At 32.0% G+C, this 23,797-nt stretch overlaps 1 protein-coding gene, 1 non-coding gene and 2 pseudogenes across 2 annotated transcripts; 2 read left to right on the top strand and 2 right to left on the bottom strand.

Moving 5' to 3' along the window:
- The first annotated feature begins 1,293 nt into the window (after nucleotides 1-1,293).
- On the top strand, nucleotides 1,294-1,378 carry TRNAM-CAU. Its single transcript is given in 2 exon segments — nucleotides 1,294-1,331; nucleotides 1,343-1,378. It is a non-coding gene; the product is annotated as a tRNA-Met (tRNA).
- A 687-nt stretch (nucleotides 1,379-2,065) lies between these two features.
- LOC107001374 lies at nucleotides 2,066-12,512 on the bottom strand (annotated as a pseudogene).
- Nucleotides 3,641-6,818, top strand: LOC107032311. Its single transcript, XM_027912053.1, has 7 exons — nucleotides 3,641-3,766; nucleotides 4,186-4,229; nucleotides 4,432-4,537; nucleotides 4,854-4,911; nucleotides 5,262-5,320; nucleotides 6,223-6,335; nucleotides 6,581-6,818. The coding sequence occupies exons 3-7, from the start codon at nucleotides 4,531-4,533 to the stop codon at nucleotides 6,647-6,649; spliced, it is 306 nt and encodes a 101-aa protein (XP_027767854.1). The 5' UTR covers nucleotides 3,641-3,766; nucleotides 4,186-4,229; nucleotides 4,432-4,530; the 3' UTR covers nucleotides 6,650-6,818.
- A 6,992-nt stretch (nucleotides 12,513-19,504) lies between the features above and the next one.
- Nucleotides 19,505-21,230, bottom strand: LOC107001372 (annotated as a pseudogene).
- Nucleotides 21,231-23,797: the final 2,567 nt, after the last annotated feature.

Raw genomic sequence — 23,797 nt, 5'->3', positions numbered from 1 at the left:
TAATTGTTTGGGCAACTTTCACATATAGCAAACAAAAAATTCATATTTGTATAATATAGCAAACTTTGCATAATTGCGCTCCATAGCAAACATAAAAACTGTATAATTCGCTATACATATAAAAGTGTATAATTCGCTGACCTAAATTGTATAATTCGCTGGCCTAAATTGTATAATTCGTTGGCCTATTTCGCTGAAATTGTATAATTTGCTTTGCATATAGTTGAATCGAATTAAAATGTATGTATATTGCATAATTATAAGTGTATAGCAAGAAGATATATGTTTTTCTCGCTTTATACAAAACAGAAACAGAATTATACACTTCTGTGTATAAAGCGAGAGAGGCGAGCGAGAATGGAGAGTGGCGAGCGAGATTCCTGGGAGAGAGACGCTGGCAAATTTTAGATAATGTTTGCTATGGAGCACAATTAAATCAAACCCTAGCTATTCCATTTAATTTAGGTTATTAGTTTGCTATTTTATACAATTTTCCCAATTGTTTTTGACAAACCTAAATATATAAGTTTGCCTAATTTGAAGTGTCGAATTGATAGCTTAAATCAAATATAAATATCTATTTATTTAGATGTACAGGCCCAATATGATGATTTTATTTGTTATTTTGAGGTCAATAATTTGATTGCATCTTTCCCAATATATTCATGGTTCAAAAATATCGAGGATTTAGATGATTTTTTTCAAAAAAGTAGTTTTATATTTGAGAAAAAAAAGATCCATTTAATAACAGCAATAATTTTGTTTCATACTTCTTCCTTCTGAAAGATTTTGGTATAAAAGCAAAATACTGCTTTTCTTCAAATTTTCAATATTCTTTTATATACATTACATAAAATTATCAACTCAGTCATAAAAGAAAGAAGTGATTTTACGAACTTAATTAGTTGTTGCAATTAGATGTTGTATTATTTAATTTAGAAGTGAAGTATGTCTATTCTCGCAAAAGTAATATCTCATGACTCTTGCTAGTAGTTATTTCCTTCTTTTTAAAAGAATGATTTAAGTCTGTTTAAAAAAATGACCTTTTCTTTTTTTGGAGCGTTTTGCTTTGAGTTTTCACATGACATGTTTAAAGTCACAAGATTAAAGAACAATTTTATATATTTGACATAACTTTAATTTATGATCACAAGATTCAAAAGTCTTTTTCGTATCCTTAATTTCGTGTCAATTCAAATTATGTTTTTTTTGTTTCGAGTCCTAAGTATAAAAGAATCTTTAGTAAAGGACGTTTTGTGTAGTTATTGCATAAATTAATAGTAGATGCAACAAGGGGTGGTGGCGCAGTTGGCTAGCGCGTAGGTCTCATAGCTTCTGAGTAATCCTGAGGTCGAGAGTTCGAGCCTCTCTCACCCCAACTTTTTATCACTTTCTTTTATTTTTAAAAAACAGTTTTAAATTCTGATACAAACACTGATATATATATAATAATATTCATGGGATACAAATTGTAAACACTTCCTTTTTATTTTAAAAAAACAGTTTTAAATTACAAACACTTCCTTTTTATTTTAAAAAAAACAGTTTTAAATTCTGGTACAAACACTGATATATACAATAATATTCAAGGGATACAAATTACAACATATAAATTCTGATACAAACACTCATATATAATATTTGTGGGATACAAATTATAACGTATTATATGCACAACAAAGTAATAACATACTAATTACAGATAGAGTATATAGAAGAACAGATAAAGTACATAGAAAAAGATAACTAGAAAGGAATGAGATACCAGAACAGAGAAAGGGGATGAGAGATAACTGAAAGTCAAAGCTTCGACATAATTTTCATAACTATTCTTCTAACTCCTAATCTTATTTAACAAATGGTTATTGGCCTGGATCTCAAATAAAAGTCACTAATAACCCGTAGGCCCTTACAGAGTCGAATTACTTTCTCATTTATTGCTTATTTTCGCTACATTTTTTATTCGATTCTTGTTGTTATTGCCCTTTCTCTGATCCTCATACGTTACAGGGAAGCAAGAGTGTTTTATTATGCTTTAAAATGCACTCATGCTAAGCCAAAATGTTCACTGGAAGAGGATGCACCTAGTAGGTGAACCATCTCCATGAACCAACCTCAACGGTAGACAATGAATTGTATAAACTCCCGGGATTGCATCATCGAGGTTGAGACCTTCCACTGGATTAATATCCTGATGCATTTATAAACAAGAAACCTATTGACATTTCTTTATCAAAGCGGTTTTTTATCTTACATCAAATTTTAGGTTTTATATACTGACAATGATACATCAGTTCAACTTAACAGACTAGCAACAGGTTATATTACTCTATATGTGCTTAACAACAACAACAACAACATATCCTGTGAAATCCCACAAGTTGGGTCTGGAAAGAGTAAAGTGTAAGCAGGCATTACCACTATCTTATGGACGTGCACAAAACTTAAACTCAATTGTATTAGCTAGGCAAATGGACTTACTTTAGGATTCAGAAGTAGTTGATGAACTTTAACGAGCTCATCCTTGGGATTAATGGCAACAGATAAGTAATCAATGCCAACGAGTTTGATGTCAGTATTTTGTACCAAATACTCTACTCCGTCTGAGGTGAATGCAGAATATGACGAATCAAATTCCTTCTTGTATATCAGCCTCCTGTTTATGTTCACAATTTACATTCAACACAAAACGACGTGACGAAATAACAAACAACGTCTGTAGATAGTTATAGCCTTTGAAACAGGCAAACAAGTACCTATCTGTGTTTAATGTTCGAAAAAGAACATGTTTCACTCCCCGAGGTATGTTCAATGACCTCATAACTTCAGCTGACGAACAAAAAGGACGAGCAACAATAAGGTTTATATCATTTGGTGCAAAATAATTTTTAGAAACATACCAGTAATATTCTTGTCCCGTGGTGTGTCCACTACAAGAACTGGACCTGCATTAACACCAAAAATATGTCATATTTTTCAAAAAGAAAATAAAAACCCAGCTAAATTGCAAGTAAGACTAGTATACATAAGCAGAAACCACAAGTATATTCAATATGCATCGGTCGGTCGTTTCGGTTCGGTTTTATGTATTATCGGCTTGATTTTGTGGTTTTTTTGTTTTTAAATATGCTAACCCAATAGCAACCAATAAGATATTCTTTATCGGTTTTCAACTTATCGGTTTTTTATCATTATCGGTTCGATTTTTGGTTTACCCAATAAAAAAATATCTGCAAAATATTTTATGTCTTCTCACTTCTCTAAATGCATTTATAGTCAAACAAAAAAGATAATGACAATTGCATCAATAAGAGAAAATATAGCACGAAGACTATAATTACATGTTACCACCAAAACATAATATGAAAATTTTAAATTATTTGATATAGTTATAGTGCCTAATTATATATTAAATTATTAATATAAAATAATTAACAAAAATAAAATTATAAATCATTATCGTCTTATTAAATTATCAATTTACCTAATAACCACTAAAAAAAAAAGGCCTAAATTCCAGGGGTTTAATAGAGTGGGTTTAGATGCAACCCCCAAATTATATTAAATAGTGGGGGTTGCGTTACTGTCGGAAAATATGACTAAATACGGGGGGTTGCCTCCGCAATTGAAAAAGAAAATTATAATGCAAAATATACAAACGTCTCAAAATACGAAGTATTTCTCTCACTTCTCACTTCTCTGCTATTCCTCCGCGACTCCTCCTCGCTTCTCCGCTACTCCTCCTCCACTTCTTCACCATTTCAAGGTAATTATTTTCCTCTTCCCTCATGTATTTGATTTTTCTCATCTCAATCTTCATAGTTGATTGATTTCACCGGAGATTGAATCTCTGATTGGAAAGCTTTGTACACAATTACTGGGTGTATACTTGTATTCACCGTCTAAGTTCATTTTTTATGTATTTATAGATGCATGGAGGTAAAGTTTGTATTCTATCGGCTTATATGAGATCTCTACAATTATTTTGGGGTTTTTTCTGATTGTTTGAGGTTTTTGTATTGGACTTGAGTTTTATCTGATTATTTGATTATTTGTCAAGCCAGCAAATATTGAATGTATCAGCTTCTTTCTGCTTATGATTCCGATTGTTCCTGGTTCTACTTTCACTCGAGAATTTGTTGTAATTTGCCCTTCTAACTCACATTTTCTTTTCATGAAACTTAGATACTGAATTTGTGCCAAGAGAAGCAATAGATAGTTGCAAAAAGGTTAGGAATTCATGTTCAATTTTCAACATTGATTTCTCATGTTCTGTGTATTTTTCAATTGATTAACACTATTTTACTGATAAAAAGACGGCACTGTTTGATGAGGTTTACTAATTTAGTTCAGCCAAATAATCCAAACTAAACAGGCTTAAATTTAATCAAGTTTTGTGATTTGTGATCTCAAATGAACTATTGTTTTCAGGTTTCGTTGCCACCACTTGATGCCCCACATCAGTTGCGGAAGCATGAATTGACTCCCTACCGAGAAGGTAGCATCCAAAAGAATACTCTTATCATTTGCATGTCAGGTATACTCTTAATTCATTCATGCTTCACTGATGCTATAACTTTGCACCTATAAATTGTATTTAGTTAATGCATTTTGACCAAAAAAGTAGTTCTCTGGTTTGGGCTTGAGGTTGTAACAGTAGTTGTTTTGTATAGTTATCTAAATATAAGACTTGAAATTCGAAAGTTCTAGAAGACTATCAATACAAATCAAAACATTTTTCTGATTTGTTTAAATAATATAGGATCTATATGGATTATGGTGCAAAGTTTCCTACAAGTTCGGGTAATTAAACAAGTTCAACAATTACATTTGTTTTTTCTAACTGCGCACAGCATCCATTTGTTACAGGAGCATCAGGAAGCACGCCCTTTTCTTCACACTTCCTTTATGGTTAGTTTGTTTAAAATTTTCACTATGATATCCCCAATATTTTCTTAAAAAAGGAAGACCTAATTTACAACATATGACATAAATAAGCTAGGATTATGATGCAAAGACAAGAAGTAATTGAAATTACTATATATAGTTTCATGAAAAATGACTTAGAATTGTTAAAAAAAAAAACAAGTTGCATATAATTAGTCTTGTAGGCAGATTCTTAAAGGAATTGTGTGGTCTTGTCTGTAGCTTCAGTATATGCACATTGCATTCAAGGTAGATAATGCATTGTGTTATTCTTCTTTTCTGACTAATTTTAGTTTCATTGTCTATTGAGACTGAATAATTGTTATTGTTGCAAGCTTCTCTGAGAGGAAAAGAAAGTGGAAAGAAGAGCTTGATGAAGTGTTGCATAGACGAGGCAAGTTTTGACCATTCGTTTTTGGATAAGATTTATAACTAAATTAATTATGAGCAGCATTGCTTGACCATTGTTTGATAATATGGACATCAGTCCATATCTGATGAAGTTTTTCACCATTTCGGCTAATTTTGGACTTCCAATCAAACGATGAAATCTTGAATCAGGTATAATTGTGTGTTCCTAGTATACCTTTCTTCTTCGGGAAAATCATGGCACAGGATAGCAGGACGCCTGAAGAGCTCTTAGAGATATCAAGATGCAACTATAAGTGTTGGTGTCTTGATTCATGGGATGCAGCGCAGATATGAGTGATGTTGATGGTCTTGGCTATCTACACCATTTTATTTCTTCTTGCTAAGATAGAAGTATTTCTTCTCTTATTAAAGAACATTCCTCTGCTTTACTGTCACATTAGTCACCCTTGTATGTCACCCTCTATCTAATTTCTATCTACTAGAATAGTTGTACATAACTAGATGCACATTTTGGAATATGTTTACCAAAAAAAAGTATATTTTTTTTAAAATGTCGACCCTCATACTCAACTGAATCTTTGGCATAGGAATACATTGTAATGTCCATACTCATTGCAATGTCTCTACTTCCCTCCATTCCTCGTGAAATAGTGGAAGAGCTGGAAGCTCATGGGATCGATCAGTGTTTATGGTAAATAGTTTGACACACTCAAACTTGAATGTTCTTGCGTGTGTTTCTCTAGAATAATTATGTCTGGGATTGAGACGTTATTGTTATTTTTGTCCACATGTTTATAGTGTGAACAAAAATGGTATATTTCTGGAGATGGTCCAAGTTTTGACGGACTTGGACTTGCTGATTTTCTCGTACATTTTCACCTCCACTTTTAGCCAATGTTTCTCTCTGATGCAACTAAAATACAGGTGGTCCTAATGGATTCAGCTTTGTTGTTTGGAAGGTGAACAAATATGTGGAAGATGGTTTGATGTATGTTGCTCAAAACTTTGTTGCGACATCACCAGCATCATACAGTAAAGTTAAATTTCTGTTCAATTACCATGGCATCAGTCTTTTAGTTGCTGATGTTTCTGCTAGTTGATGATTCTCTAAATCATATAACTCAAAGTCTGGCATTTGATAGAGTAGAATATGCAACTCAAAGTCTTTCCATGTTTTCATCATTCTCTATAATTTCATTGATGTCTTTGGTAACATCTATTTCCTATTCTCTGTAATTTTTCTCTTGTATGTTCTACTGACTGAACTTATGCTTTCATGTAGAGCAAGCTGAGGGATCTGTGGTGCAGAATAGTTGTTTTGAAAGTAACTTTCATTTTGCTGGAAGTTTGATTCGACAGTTTTTGTAGTGATTTGAAGTTTCTTCTAATAGTAATGGTTGAAGTGAAAGATATGTTCCAATTTAGTTTGTAAAACTAGTAGTACACTTTATGATACATTTTTGTGTTTATGAGGTATTTTGTTATTACTTAATGCTAATAAGCACTTTTAGGTTTGACTATGATGTGCATGTTAATTAGTCATTAATATTTAAAATAAAATTTTTCTAGCATAATTCTCTTAAAGTTACATGTAAACGGTTAGAACACATGTTGTTCCTAATATAAATTCATGATTTGTGGGGGTTTTGACTCCTAGAACTTGATCTGCAGTTTTACTAATATACATTTCTGGGGTTTAAACACTCACTAATAAACCCCTGTTAATGGAAATAGGGGTTGATAAAAAAAAAAAAACGGGACTTAAATGTGGCGCACCTATTTGTGGGTTCTCTCAACTGCCGTAACACTGAATTGTGGGGTTACTAGGGGTGGCAAGGGACCGGGATGTCCCGCCCCAGCCCGTTTCCCGACCCGCTCCGATTCGAATCCGTCTTGTCCCCTAGGGTTTAGGGGGTTTAAGGGGTGGGGGATGAGGGGACCGGTCAGGGGCCGATTCACCCCTGCGTCCCGGTCGACCTGGCTCGGTCCAGGCCCGGTTGAATCGGCCGGTTCGCGGGATCCCCTCTGTTCTTTTTTTTTTAAAAAAAAATTTAAAAAAATTTACCTTTTAGATCCGTTGGGGAAACGGCTAGTGGGCCCCCCAACGGATTTTTGCCCCTTTTTGTGTTCCCAAACACCCCCTACCACCCCCTTACTTTTAAAACTTTATTTTAAACCCTCAAGTTATAATAATTACACTTTAACCCATTTTTAATATTATAAATACACCTATCTTGTACTATTTCTTACAAAATCATCTATTCTCATTTCTCTCATCTATTTCTATATCCTCTCAACTCTCAAGTGTCAATCTTAATTTCTATTCCATTTTAATTCTCATATTATTATAATCCATATATTTCAATTTTCAATTCGAAATTTTCATATTATATCAATAAATATAATTCTATTATCTCATATTTGTTATCAAGTATTGGTTGGAGTTTCAAATTACAAGTTACAACAAACCACAAGTTTCAACAATCGGTTTAACGTCTGCCATTAACGCAGACGTTTGGTACATTCGTTTTATAATATTTATATTTTATTTTTCGTCTTTACTTTTGTGTTATTATTATTTTTATATTACACTTTATATATAATTAAGTATGAGTTCTAGCAAAAAAAAATAGCGGTAAAGAAAAAGAGAAAGCACAAGATAACGAAGAAAGTAGACTTTTTAAATTATTTAATTATGGTTAAAAAAATAGTAAAGAAAAAAAGAGTAGTAAAAGTGGTGGTACTTCATCTAAATCAACGAGTAGAGTTAGATTTAACATAAATGATTCTACTTATGTTGATGATACTCCTTATGATATTGATTTAAATGTTCAACTCGATCACGAAAGTTTAGAACGACGTTATGGTAATATTAATCCTAACGTTGATGAAAATTCAGGTGAAGAAGTAGAAGCTGATTTGTGAGAAGAGGAGTTAGAAGAAACACCTACTAGTCCAGTGACAGAAGTTCCAAATGATACTATCAATTTACCGGAGCAAAATTTTGGACATCCACCCCTTATATCTCCCACAAGGGAGAAGGTGAAGTATCAACGACCTAAAACTTCTATTGTGTGGCAATTTATGACTTTCGATAAAGAAAATAGTGTTGTTATTTGTAATAAGTGTAAGCAACATTTTAAACATAAACAAGGCGGGGGCCAAGGTGGAACGGGGGGATTAAATAGACATTTGTTATCTTGTGTGCCGATTCAATATAAAGAAGCTAAAGCATTAGCCAATAGAAAAAAGGAAATTTCAATTAATGAATTAGATATAAGCGGTAATGCATCGATAGGGGCTTCTAACATGGTTCAAGGAACATTAGATCCTTTTAACCCCGCTGGTCCAATAACACAACGTAAATATAATAAGGAATTAGATCGGGAAAATTTAGCTAAAATGGTTTCTGTTTGTGGTTTGCCTTATAGTTTTCCTTCAAATCCCGGTTTTATTGAATATATTCAACAAACTTATAATCCGAATTATAGAGGCTTTTCAAGAAATACTGTTAAATATGATGTTTTTGAATTTCAAGGTAAACATTGTCAATTTCTTCGTTGTATATTTAGCATATTAGATAGTAGAGTGTCTGTAACTTCGGACATGGGTCGTAGTGTTAATGAAAATGATTATTTAACTATTACTGCACATTGGATTGATCATAATTGGAATTTGCAAAAAAGATTATAAGTTATAAACTATGTATAGAGAAAAAAATCGGTGCATATTTAGCTTCAAATATTTTAAGTGTTTTAGATTATTACATTATTATAGATAAAATAATGTCTGTCGCATTAGATAATGCATCTAATAATACAAACGCTGCTAAAATGTTAAAAGTTAGATTATGTCCAATTGACAATAATGTTTTTCATGTTAGATGTGTTGCATATATATTATATTTAGTTGTACGAGATGGTATTTCATTATTTGATTGTGGTAGTGTAAAAAGTTGAATACGCTGTTACCTGGATTTTTCATACAAACAATACTGCTAGAATCAGGGAATTTAATGAACGTTGTTTACTATGTGTATTGTCACCTAGAAAAATTTCAAAACATATTAAAACAAGGTGGAATTCTCTATACGAAATGCTTTCGGTTGCTTACAAATATAGAAGACCCATACAAATGGTCTTTAATGCTCATAATGCTGAGCCATTAGATAGAATTTGTGATGAAGATTGGGAAGAAACTAAAGCACTATTACAATTTTTAAGACTTTTTTATGATGCTACTAACATGTTTTCGGGAATTTATTATCCTACTATTTCATCCGTATTAATAAATATTTGTGCTCTTTCAATTCAATTTTGTAAATATATAAAAAAAAATTAAAGTTGCAATTGAAGGTATGATTGAAAAATTTTAAAAATATTTTTTTCCTATTCCTCAAGTTTTTTTAACGGCTACTTTACTTCATCCTGCTTATAAATTACAAGGTCTGCAAGGCCTTATTGACACTTTTTATGAAGCTTTAGAAATTTTACCGGAAGAAATTTCAAATTGTCAAACGTGTTAGTCTAGCATAAAAGTAGAAGCAAAACTGTTGTATGAAAAATATAGAACTACGGAAAATTTTCAAAAAGAAGTTGGTCAAACTTCTAATGTTGAGATTGATTTGTCACTTCCAATTTCAACTTATATGCGAGGTTTTCTTGGTCTTAATTCTACTAATAGTGATGATTTTGAAGAATATCTTAATCAATCTTTAGAAGTATTGGAAATCAAATATGGCAATGAAGATTTATTAGGATGGTGGAGTAGGCGAAGCGATGCATTTCCAACTTTGAGCAAAATGGTTCGTGATGTTCTAGCTATTCAAGCTTCATCAGTTGCATCGGAGGCTGCTTTCAGTGCGGCAAGGTTTCAAATTGGTGATCATAGACATTCATTGGCGGAAGACAGTTTGGAAACAGTAATTTTATTTAGAGACTGGTGCAATGCTGAAAGGAGGAATAACAATTTGCCAAAGTTAAGTAAAAAACAAGCAAGTTGGATCAAAACACAAATTGAGTGCAGTGATGATGAATTAGAGGCACAAGAATTTCTAGCAAGTTTCCCAACACCGGAGGATATCACCATCGATATGATGCGACAATTAGAATTAAATTTTAAAGGAGAAAACAGATATTTTTAGATTAGATTCGAGAACTAATTGAAACAGAACCCTTCCTAGAAGGTGGCTGCGTAAAATTAGTTACTCATCTAATATCTGTAACAAATATTAGTTTTAAGTATGAGAACTTATTGAAACAGAACCCTTCCTAGAAGGTGGCTGCGTAGATTAGTTACTCCACTAATATTTGTTAATTGTAACTTCGAAGTTCTATTGAATAAATTTGAAGGTTTTAACTTTTGTTCAAGTTTTTTTATACAATTATTGTTTTGCATTTTAATTTTAATATATACAATTAAATATATACTAAAGTACTAAACTAATTTTAAAATACTTAATTTAAAGTTTACAATTTACATTACTTTAAAATATTTAATTACAAATTTAAACTTCTCAAATTTGAAATTTAAAACTTTAAAGTTGAAACTTGAAATTTGAAACATGAATCTTGAAATTTGAAAATTGAAACTTTAAATTTGAAAATTTATTTTGATATTTGAAAATCAAAAATTAAATTTAAAATTTATTAGCTAAAGACGTGTAATTTCAATACAAATATATAAGTATTTTTAAAAAAAATCCCACGTCCCATCCGTCCCGTCCCGTCCCGTCCCCCCAAATCCATCCCATCCCGTATATATAGTGGGACAGGATGGGACTTATTTTTGTCCCCCAAATCCCGGTCCCGTATCAAATCCCCTCTCCCCGTCCCCCGTCTCGTCCCGTCCCCCCAGTCCCCTTCCCCGTCCCCGTCCCCTTGCCAGCCCTAGGGGTTACTAAGCCCTGCAATATGTAATTTTAGCCCCCACAGTTTAAGTGTTTTTTTTGTAGTGAACCCAATAGTAAAATCTGATATCGAACCAATAATCCAATAAGTTTTTTTAAAAACTCAATAACCCAGTAATTCAATAATAATAACACAATAACATTATTTTTGGTTCGGTTTTTGCACATCCCTAGCATTCAATATGTCAAACCTGAACAACAACTTATCCAGAATAATATAATCTCATTATCTTACACATACCTTTCTAGGTAGAGAAATTGTTCCTAAAAAATTCTCCGCTCAAAAGAAAAAAAGTCGATTTACAAGGAAAAAGAATATGACTACACACTATCAACTAAGAAACTACTAGTAAGGAAAAAAAGAAAGGGATAAGGCACAAATACCGTTTAGACTATAACTGAATCTCATAGTCACATCTTAACTAAACTAAGGTTCTATTACCACTAAACAAAATTTTTTTGTAACTTTGTACGCTTTTTTTGCTTATGTGATATCTAAATATCTCTCACGCGCCTCAACTAGGTGGAGTCACGGAGTGAGCCACGTAAGCTAACAGGTGTTCAAATTACAAAAAAAAAGTTTGAAAAGGTAATAGAACCTTAATTAAGTTAAAGTTTTGTTTCTGGATTTCGGTCATAGTTTAGAATTACTTGTGCCTTATCCGAAAAGGAAAAAAGGAAATAGGGCTGCATCCCAAATAAAGTTGCTACAACATTCATAATTTAAAAATATATCACCTCTGCAAATACTTCTTCAGCCTATCACTCCATATACGAGAAAATTTAAAAATTAGATGTCAGAAACGTTACCATTCAAAGTTGGTAGATGGAGGGAAATAACGTCATAACCCGATTCGAATAAGGTCTGATTGAAATGTGCAGGAGCATCAACGCTTGTACCAGAATAAGTTGCAAGTTTAAAGACCGAATAATTAGGGAGATCACCCAATTTGATGCTAGTCTCAAGTTTTATGAAGTTTCCAAGTCCATTTTTGGAACTATAAGCTATCATGAGCATACTTGTGGCTAATGTCAATTACTTTCTTTTTTCACGTAACTTCTCTCTTCTTCCATTATTTTCTTGAGATCAGAAGGGCTCACTGCCCCAGCGACGTTTGCCAGAAAGACAAGCGCCAGTACAATATAAAAACTAGTGATGAGATACGTATAATAGTATAGGTTATAATAATATATGATATTAAAGTATGTCTAATTATATAATTTTTTGTTTATAAATAAGAATAATTTTAAAAGAACAAGATCAATTCTATCTTAAAATTCCAAAAACAAAAAAGAAATACCACATATTTTAAAACGGAGGGAAATTCTGTTTGCATGTGATATGGTGAAGGGTTTGTTTCTTTGTTTGGTGTTTTTAAAATTTGTAGGGAGCTATTGGATACGTATGTTATAGCGTTTGGCCTCGTTGCATGATTAAATTAATTACAAGTGTCAAATTGATCATTTAATAACGTATTGATGAACGAAAATAATTTTTTTATTGTATGATTTTTCATCCACATAATAATCGTCAAATATACGTACATAATTGTTTTTGATGAACCTAAACATGTAAGTTTGTCTAATTTGAAGTGTCGAATTGATAGCTTGGATCAAATATAAATGTCTATTTATTTAGATGCACAGGCCCAACATGATGATTTTATTTGTTATTTTGAGGTCAATAATTTGATTGCATCTTTCCCAATATATTCATGTTTCAAAGATATCAAAGATTTAGATAATTTTTTTCAAAAAAGTAGTTTTATATTTGAGAAAGAAAAGATCCATTTAATAACAGCAATAATTTTGTTTCATACTTCTTCCTTCTGAAAGATTTTGGTATAAAAGCAAAATACTGCTTTTCTTCAAATTTTCAATATGCTTTAATATATATTACATAAAATTATCAATTATTTAAGGACTCTACTCCCTCGTAAAAGAAAGAAGTGATTTTACGAATTTAATTAGTTGTTGCAATTAGATGTTGTATTATTTAATATAAAAGTGAAGTATTTCTGTTCTCGCAGAAGTAATCTCTCTTGACTCTTGCTAGTAGTTATTCCCTCCTTTTCAAAAGAATGATTGAAGTCTGTTTAAAAAATGCTTTTTTTTTGTTAACATTTTGCTTTGAGTTTTCACATAACATGCTTAAAGCCACAAGATTAAAGAATAATTTTATATGTTTGACATAACTTTAATTTATTATCACAAGATTTAAAAGTCTTCTTTGTTTTCATTAATTTTGAGTCAAGTCAAATTAAGTTTTTTTTTTGTTTTTAACTGGAGAGAGTAAAAGTTTTTGTTTTGAGTCCCAAGTATAAAACAATCTTTAGTAAAGGGCGTTTTGTGGAGTTATTACATATATTAATAATAAAAGCAACAAGGGGTGGTGGCGCAGTTTGCTAGTGCGTAGGTCTCATAGCTTCTGAGTAATCCTGAGTAAGGCTGGCAAACGGACCGGTTTTTGGCCGGTCCGGTCCGGTTCCAATCCGGTTCCCGTACCGGTCCGTCCGGTACCGGTTGAACCGGTAAGGAACTGGTCTTTTAGTATACAGAACCGGGTACCGGACCGGTTCCTGGTTTTTTATCCGGTTGAACCGGTTCGGTAAGAACCGGTTCCGGTCCGGTCCAATCCGGTAAGGACCGGTTTAGCCGGATTTTTTATTTTTTTTTTTATATATTTTTAATATTACCGTTTTATTACCGTTGGGCCCTTCTAGCCGTTGGGCTGGGGCCCAAAACGGTCAAATATGACCCCCCACCCCCTTCTAACCCATTTACACTATAAATATACCATTTTTTTCAATTTTAAATCACAAATTCAATACTTATACATTCTTATACAATCTCTCAAAGTCTCAAACTCTCAATTATAAATCTCTCATAAATTATTAATTATTATATTGTGATATTGAGTTGAAGTTTGAATTTCGGAAGCTACAATCGGCATCTATCAAATCCGGCTTTCGTTATACGTCTACATTTACGTAGACGTTTGGTACATTCGTTCCAACTATTAACTTTAATTGTTATTTGTTTATTAATTTAGTTGTTTTATCTCTTTTATTATATTATTTTGCTTGTTTTTCTCTTAATATTTAATTGTTTTAAATTTTAACATGAATTCGGAAAGAAATAGTGGTAAAAGACCAATGTCGGAATTAAAAAATAAAAAGGGAGGAATAAATAGTTCTTGTTCTAAAAATTTGCCACCTAGATATTTAGTTAATACTAATGATTATACTTGTGTTAATGAAACTTTTTTTACGTCACCAAGACCTATTGAATTTAATTCTGAAAATGAAGTAGATCATGAGTCTTTAAATAGACATTATACTAATTTTGAAGAAGAATTAGAAGAAGAAGTAGAAATAAATGAGGAAGATGAAGAGACCCCTACCCCGACTAGTCCGGTTACCGAAGTCCCTTCTTTACCTACTTTTTCAAATGTCGCCGCCGTACGTGTTAAAAGATCGTTAGTATGGAAATTTTTGATACAAAATGAGGAGAAAACTACTGTTACGTGCACTAAATGTAAATTGATAATGAAACATGTAACTACGGGTACGCAAGGGGGAACGGGACGACTAAGAACACATTTACGAAAGTGTAATAAAGAATTTGCTCGCCTAGATGATATAGAAAGAGCTAATAGAAATGGAACACCCATACCCGAAAGTTCTATGGGTGTTGGAGGTTCTAATATGGTTCAAAGTGTATTAAATACGTCTAACCCGGCTAGTCGAAGCACACACCGCACATATAGTAAAGAAAAAGATCGTAGAGAATTAGCTAAAATGGTTGCTGTTTGTGGTTTACCTTTTTCATTTCCTTCTCATCCTGGTTTTGTTCATTATATTCGAGAATTATATAACCCAGATTATGAAGGTATTCCAAGAAATACAATTAAAAGTGATCTTTTTAAATATCAAAAAGAATATTCTCATTTTCTTTGTTGTTTATTTGCTTATTATGATGGTAGGTTATCTATTACTTCTGATATGGGACGTAGTCCTAATGGTAACGATTATTTTACACTTACTGTCCATTGGATTGACCATGAATGGAACATGCAAAAACGAATATTAGCGTATAAATATGTTGAAGAAAATAAAACCGGTTCTTATATAGCATCAAAAGTAGGCTCTATTTTACAATATTATGGAATATGTGATAAAATAATGAGTGTCGCTTTAGATAATGCTTCTAATAATTTAAGTGCCGTTGATTATTTAAAAATTAGACTTTGTCCAATTGATAATAGTTGTTTTCATATTAAGTGTGCCGCACATGTTTATAATTTAATAGTAAAAGATGGTATTTCTCAATTTGGAGTTTCTTGTGAAAAAATTAGACTTGCTTGTAATTGGATTTTTAAAGCTAAAGTAAAAGCTAGAATTACTGAATTTAAAAATCGTTGTAATGAATGTGGACTTGCATATAGAAAAATTCCAAAAGAAATATGCACTAGATGGAATTCTTTATTTGAAATGCTTCAAGTTGCTTATGTTTATCAAGAACCGCTACAATTAGTTTTTAATGCTCATAATGCGGATCCGAATTTAAGAATTGGCTTTGAAGATTGGCAAAATGTTGAAGAACTGATTGATTTTTTAAAAGTTTTTTATAAAGCAACAAATGAATGTTCTGGTCAATACTATCCTACTATTTCTTCTGTTTTAGTAAACATTTGTGCTATTTCAATTGAATTTGCTAAATATAAAGGAAAAGAACATTTTAAAGATTCAGTTGCTTTTATGATTGAAAAATTCAAAAAATATTTTTTCCCTATTCCTCAAATCTATTTGACTGCTACTACTTTCAACCCAAATTATAAATTAAGAGGTGTTCAAAGAATGGTTGAAAAGATTTATAAAAATTTAGAAATTAAAGATGATGAAACTCCTAGTGTTGAACAATGTAAAAGTAGCATTTATACAAAAGTTAAAGATTTATATAATGCATATAAAGTTATGGAAAAAAATATTCCAATAGTTGAACCTTCATCTTCTAAGCCTAAAAGTGATGATACAGATGACATGATGGATGAATATCTTGAGCTTGAAAGTGATGATGAAACTAATAATGATTTTGATTTATATTTCAACCAGGCACGGGAAAAGATTAGGCGTGACGAAGGAGAACTTCAACCTCGAATATTAAATTGGTGGAAGAATCGTGAAAAACAATTTCCGACACTTTCTAGGATTGTTCGAGATGTGCTAGCGATTCAAGCATCATCGGTCGCTTCGGAGCAAGCCTTTAGTGCAGCGAGATTTATGATTGGAGATCATCGATATTCATTAGCAAAGGACAGTTTGGAAATATCGGTGTTGTTTCGAGATTGGGTCAATGCCGAAAGAAGAAACACCGGACTACCACTATTAAGTAGCCATATAGAAGACCAAATAGATGAAATATTTGGTGAGAATAGTGATGATGGCATGGAAGCAATGGACGAAGAACGACAAATGCCAATTCCAAAAAATCTTTCTTTTCAAATGATACAAAATTTACAAAAAGAATTTAGAAAAAATTGGAATTGTTAGTATAATAATTACTAATTTACTATTCAATTCCTCCTAAATTATGTACTCTTATTCTCTTTCTAATATTTGTATTGTATAATTTATTTATTTGAATAAATATACGGCTATTCGCCTTGATTTTTTTCTTTTATAATAGTCTCTTCTATTTAATTCATGTCTTTTTATAAATTTAATTTTTAATTATTTTAATAAAAGTTTATATTAAAACTTTAAATTCAATATAAACTTTAAAGTTTAAATGTAATTTCAAACTTTAAATTCAATATAAAGTTTAAAAAACTTTAAATTCAATATAAAACTTTAAATTCAATTTGAAACTTTAAATTCAATATAAACTTTAAAATATAAATTTAATTTCAAACTTATATAAAGTTATAAACTTTAAAGTTTTCAATTGAATTTTTAATATAAATATATAATATTATATAATAATTAAAATAATTAAAAAAAAAATGGAAAAACCGGTAAGACCCGGTTCCAAACCGGTCCAACCCGGTTCCAAACCGGTTACTAACGGACCGGGCGGAACAGGGACACTTTTCCGGTAAAACCGGTCCGGTAAAATCCGGTACCGGTAAGAAAATCCGGTAAGAAAAAACCGGTACCGGTCCGGTTACCGATAAAACCGGTCCTGTTGACCCGGTCCTGTCCGTTTGCCAGTCTTAATCCTGAGGTCGAAAGTCCGAGCCTCTCTCACCCCAACTTTTATTTAACACTTCCTTTTTATTTTTAAAAAACAGTATTAAATTCTGATATTGGAAATATGTTGAAACAAACTCGATTTACAATTATATATAATATTCACGTGATACAGATTCCAACGTACTATATGCACAACAAAGTAATAACATACTAATTACAAATAGAGTATATAGAAGAAGGTAGGGGTTGAGATACCACAACAAAGAAAGGGGATGAGAGTTCCAGCCTCTCTCACCCCAACTTTTACCACTTCCTTTTTATTTTAAAAAAATAGTTTTAAATTTTGATATTGGAAATATGTTTAAACAAACTCGATTCCCAACACAAACACTGATATATAATATTTGTGGGATACAAATTCAACGTATTATACTCACAATAAAGTAATAACATACTAATTACAAATAGAGTATATAGAAGAAGGTAACTAGAAGGGGATGAGATACCACAACAAAGAAAGGGAAAGAGAGTTCGAGCCTCTCTCACCCCAACTTTTAACACTTCCTTTTTATTTTAAAAAAATAGTTTTAAATTCTGATACTGGAAATATGTTAAAACAAACTCGATTCCCAACACAAACACTTGTATATAATATTCACGAGATACAAATTACAACGTATTATACGTACAACAAAGTATTAACATACTAATTACAAATAGAGTATATAGAAGAAGGTAACTAGAAGGGGATGAGATACCACAACAAAGAAAGAGGATGAGAGATAACTGAGCGATAAAGTTTTGACATAATTTTCATAATCGTTTTTCTAACTCCTACTCTTATTTAAAAAATGGGGTGAACTACATAAATCTCATTAGTTTAGGTTCTAATTACTTACATTTCCAATAGTTTTAAATATTACTTCTTTTACCATATTTCATACTTAGGATACATGGGTTTGAATCCGTGAGATACATGTATCTTCCAAAATTTTAAAATTGAGATACACATTTTTTTTTGTTTGAATTAATTGGTTATAACCAAATTTCTTAATATAAGGCGGAAATCAAGGAGTATATCTATTTTAATTAATTTCGTTTTATTAGTATTTAAAATAATAAATTCGTTAATATCATTTATAAAAGACAAAAACATGTATCTTGATAATGCAATTTAATAAAATTCATTTTACTACTCTTAAAATAATAAAATTCATTAATTTGATGTATCTATTATCGATATATGATGTATCCAATAAACAAAACACTTAGATACGAATAATACAAACCCTACAATAAATTGGCTAGAAAAAATCTAAACCATCAAATCAAATACATGATACAATTGAAAACAAATATATAATACAAAAAACTGAAGATAATCTTACTTTGTCACTTTAACTAATGCTAATTATATAGAGTTTGATATGAATTTAGCATATACAAAAGGAAATAAAAATGGTTAAATAAGAAGGGATACGTGTGGGAGTGAGAATGAAATATAATATTTTTTTGTGACAGGGGAAGCAAACGTTTAATGAAGGAGAAGAAAAAGGGGTAATGGTGGGATACACGAGGTATTTGTTTTGGGATTGGGAAGGGAAACAACCGAAAAGAATAAAGCAAAATTAATTTGAATTGGTAGTTTCAACTAATTGAGGAGATGTAATTTTAAAATAATTATTCATTATCATATTTAAAAGGATTGTGTATCTGATTTAATTTTTATTTATAAATATTGTATATTATTTTTTTTAAAATGGTATTCTATATAATATTTTTAAAGTAGAGTTAAAATATATATATGTGATAGTTAAGTATGGATAGATACGTAGTTTTTCCTACAAAATGGTTATTGGGCCTAAATTCCAAATAGAAGTCTCTAATAGCCGCCCTTGCAGAGTCAATTTGATTCACGACATATTGTTTTATAAAGATTAATAATAAATTTTAATCTCTTATACTTTTTCATTTATTGCTTATTACCGCTACATATTTTTATTCGATTCTTCTTGTTATTGTCATTTCTCTGATCCTCATACGTTACAGGGAAGCAAGAGTGTTTTATTATGCTTTAAAATGCACTCATGCTAAGCCAAAATGATCACTGGAAGAGGATGCACCTGGTAGGTGAACCATCTCCATAAACCAACCTCAACGGTAGACAGTGAATTGTATAGACTCCCGGGACTGCATCATCGAGGTTGAGACCTTTCACTAGAATTATATCCTGATGCATTTATAAACAAGAAACCTATTGACATTTCTTTATCAAAAACGGTTTCAATCTTACATCAAATTTTAGGTTTATACACTGACAATGATACATCAGTTCAACTTAACGGACTACCAACATGTTATAACTCTATATGTGCTTAACAATAATAACATATCCCGTGAAATCTCACAAGTGGGATCTGGGGAGATTAGAGTGTATGCAGGCGTTATCACTATGTTGTGGAGGTGCACAAAGCTTAAACTCAATCAAATTAGGCAAACAAACTTACTTTAGGATCCAGAATTAGTTGATGAACTTTAACGAGCTCATCCTTGGGATTAATGGCAATAGATAAGTAATCAATGCCAACGAGTTTGATATCAGTATTCTGTATCAAATACTTTGCTCCGTCTGAGGTGAATGCAAGCATAGGAGGAATTAAATTCTTTCTTGTACATCAGTTTATGTTCACAATATTACATCCAACACAAAACGACATGACAAGATTAACAAACAACGTCTGTAGATAGTTTTAGCATTCGAAACAGACGAACAAGTACCTGTCTGTGTTTAATGTTCGGAAGAGAACACGTTTCACTCCCCGAGGTATGTTCAATGACCTCATAACTTCTGCTGACGAACAAAAGGGCGAGAAACAATAAGATTTATATCATTTGGTGCAAAATAATTTTTAGAAACATACATGTAATATTCTTGTGCCGTGGGGTGTCCACTACAAGAACTAGCATGCATTCACATAAAAAATATGCCAAATTTTTCAAAAAGAAAATAAAAACCCAGCTAATTTGCAGGTAACACTAGTATATATAGGCAGAAACCACAAGTGTATTCAGTATGTCAAATCTGAACAACAACATATCCAGTATAATATGATAGCATTATCTTACCCTTACCTTTCTAGGTAGAGAAATTGTTCATGAAAAATCGTCCACTCAAAAGAAAGAAAGTCGATTTACAAGGGAAAAAAATATGGCTACACACTATCAAGATACTAAGAAACTACTAGAAGGAGGAAAAGGAAGGCATAAAGCGCAAATACCCTCTAGACTTTTTGGCTTATGTGGCATTCAAATATTTCTCACACGCTTTAACTATATGGAGTCACAGAGTATGCCCTGTAAGCCAAAAGGTGTTCAAAATTACAAAAAAATATTAGTTTGTAAAGGTAAAAGGACCTTAATTAAGTTAAGTTATGTCTCTAAATTTCCGTTATAGTTTACAAGATTACTTGTACCTTGTCCCAAAAAGAAAAGAGTAAATAGGCCTACATACAACACTCGGCTATCTGCCCTAATTCTTAACCTCCAAATTTTCCTATTTAGGATAATTCAAGAGGTTTATCACCTTCGCAAATACTTCTTCAGCCTATCTCTCCAAATACAAGAAAATTACAAATTAGATTCCAGAAACATTACCATTCAAAGTTGGTAGATAGAGGGAAAGAACGTCATAACCCGACTCGAATAAGGTCTGATTAAAATGTGCATGCAGGAGTATCAACGTGTGTACCAGAATGAGTAGAAAGTTCAAAGACGGAATAATTAAAGAGATCACCCAATTTGATACGAGTCTCACGTTTTATGAAGTCCATTTTTGGAACCATAAGCAGGCAAATCATTAGCATACTTGTAGCTAATGTCGATTACTTTCTTTTTCATGTAATTTCTCTCTTCTTCCATTGTTTTCTGGAGACATATCGGAAGTGCTCGCTGCACCGGCTAGCGCCAGTATGGCAGCAGGGGACAGTAGAGTAAAGTGTTGTGATTAGTCATTAGAGAAGATTAGAGAAGTGGAGAAGAATATTGTTTCTTCCCTTTTCTAAGTTAATAATTTTTCAATTTATTTACTTGTTTTGTTCTACTTTTCAAATAATTTGAATGAACAAGGATAGAAAATAGAATCTTAAAAAGTATCTTTTTGAATTCGCAAAAAAAATGTGAGTAAAACTGAGTTTTGTTAATTGAAAGAAAAATTGATGAGCAAAAATTGAGTCTAACCAAAAAAAAAAGAAGAAAGAAGATTGAGGGAGAAATGATACTTTCACGTTTTCATTTCATGGGACTTTTGTTAGGTTATTTATGGTTTGTTGAAAAAATTGAAAAAAGGGCCCAAAAATTTGGTCTTAGAATTAATTGATTAGCCAAATTAAGTCACTTGGCAAAGTCCACTAAAATAAATAAATAAAACGAATTATTGTAAGTTAATTAAAAGTTCCTTAATTTTAACGAAATAAAATAATCGAATTAATTATAAAATAATTAATCAAAAAATGTAAGCCATTATACGGCTAAACTAAATAGCGAAATGTATAAACAAAATAGAATCTTTTAAGACGATTTTATGATAATCATAAAATATACTAATTATATGCATAATTATATAAAACATATATATTATCAAAAAATTACAAAAATGACAAAACTATTTAAAATAAATTGAAAAATATCTTGAATTTCATAAAGTCAATTATTTCAACTCGTTTGAAAATTAAGAAACTCAATTATTAATTCATTATATTGGACGTCAACAAGTATAACCCAAACTTATAGTACATCGTTATGGCATAATTGTGTACAAAAAACAACCTTCTATTATCTCAAAACTTGCATAAAGCATCATTTCTATTAACTACAGTTAAAAACTAAAAGAAAAAACAACATTTGCTAAGCATATGACTTTCCCCCCAAAATCTTCATATATTGTATAACAAGAAATTCTATTATAGAGTCAATAATCCAAGAGGTAAGAGGACTTGACGTTGGACCTCGGTTGGTGCAAAAACTGATTGGTTTTTGAGACCATAGGACTTCCAAAGTTGTGTCTAAAATTGCTGATGAAGAAGTTGGACATGTGGTTGTAGGCGTCTTCTGGTTCGTTTCAGTTTGTGAGAAAATGGGACGCACAATTTGCACTACTTTCAGAGATTTACTAGAGGAATATAACGTGGAGGTAAAAGGACCATTCAACCATTTGGCTAGAAATGAAGCTGGTCTTCCACGGGAAAGGTATGACCCTTCTTCAAGAGTAGACGATAATCAAAAGAAGTTATCTCAGATTTATGATCGATTGGAATACACAATTGCTACGGAAAAGGAGAATTCGAGTCTAGATTGTCCACACCAATGATTCCTATATCAAGCAACTGATTGTACTTGGAAGAACAAATTACTGAAAGCGGCAACCGCTCGTGCTAAATTTTTAACGAGCTGGTCTGCCAATCGTAAAAGGACTTGTTACCTCTTTCATCTCATAAGGCCACAACCTGAGCACGATTTCTTGTCTTCACTCTAACCTAGTCGCATTAACTATCAAACAGAGCCTAGACTATTAACCTTACAATCTTGAATTCCAGCTAAGCTCTGATGTTTTGCAGACTAGATTGGCATTGGATTAGATCGAGGATGGCCTTTTTCTCGTGACAGAACCTGGCATAATGTCAAGCTCTTCAGCAGTGGCGGATCCACATATAAGAAAGTGTTGTGTAAGAAAGTCTTGTAACGAAAAGATGAAACCGAAAATCTAACAATAAAGAACACCAAGTTTAATGTGGAAAAAACCTTCAAACCGAAGTTAACCATCACCGAATCGACAAGATCCAAATTGCTTCACTATTACCAATAAGAGGGTTACAAATATTCTTCTAATGGCTACACAACAAGTGCTAAAAGAGAAAAAACAATAGCTACACCAACAAAAGATAAATAAAAAGAAATACCACCCAAACCCAGCTTCTGTTCGGGATCTAAAACAGGATTTTTCTGACCTCCGAATCTGATATCCATCGTTCAAATCAACCACAAACATGTCAGGAACACTTAGTCCAAATTTTAACTTGATTCAACGGTTAGTTAATCGGGAAACACGATCTGAAAGTTGCTGGTCGGAGAAAAAGACTGCAGCAAAAGAATCCTTTTTCTTCTCTCTTTTCTCTTGTTGAAAGCTCTCTCAAAAAACCTCTCTTGTGTTCTAACCAAATTTTCTTGTATGCATATAAACATTTGAAGCCTCTTAATATATTGTTGAATGCCTTGAATCGGACCCGTTACAAACAGAAAGGACGGGGGTCTCGCTGCCCGGTCAGCAAGTCGGGGGGTCCAGGGGGGCGACGCGCCCCCTGGCCTGGGGGTCCGGGGGGGCGGAGACGCCCCCGGCCCGACG

This window comes from Solanum pennellii, chromosome 10, assembly GCF_001406875.1.
Source record: "Solanum pennellii chromosome 10, SPENNV200".
NCBI classification, from domain to species: domain Eukaryota; kingdom Viridiplantae; phylum Streptophyta; class Magnoliopsida; order Solanales; family Solanaceae; genus Solanum; species Solanum pennellii.
Note: the sequence above shows the minus strand (reverse complement) of the source record. Positions and strands in the feature narration are given on the sequence as shown.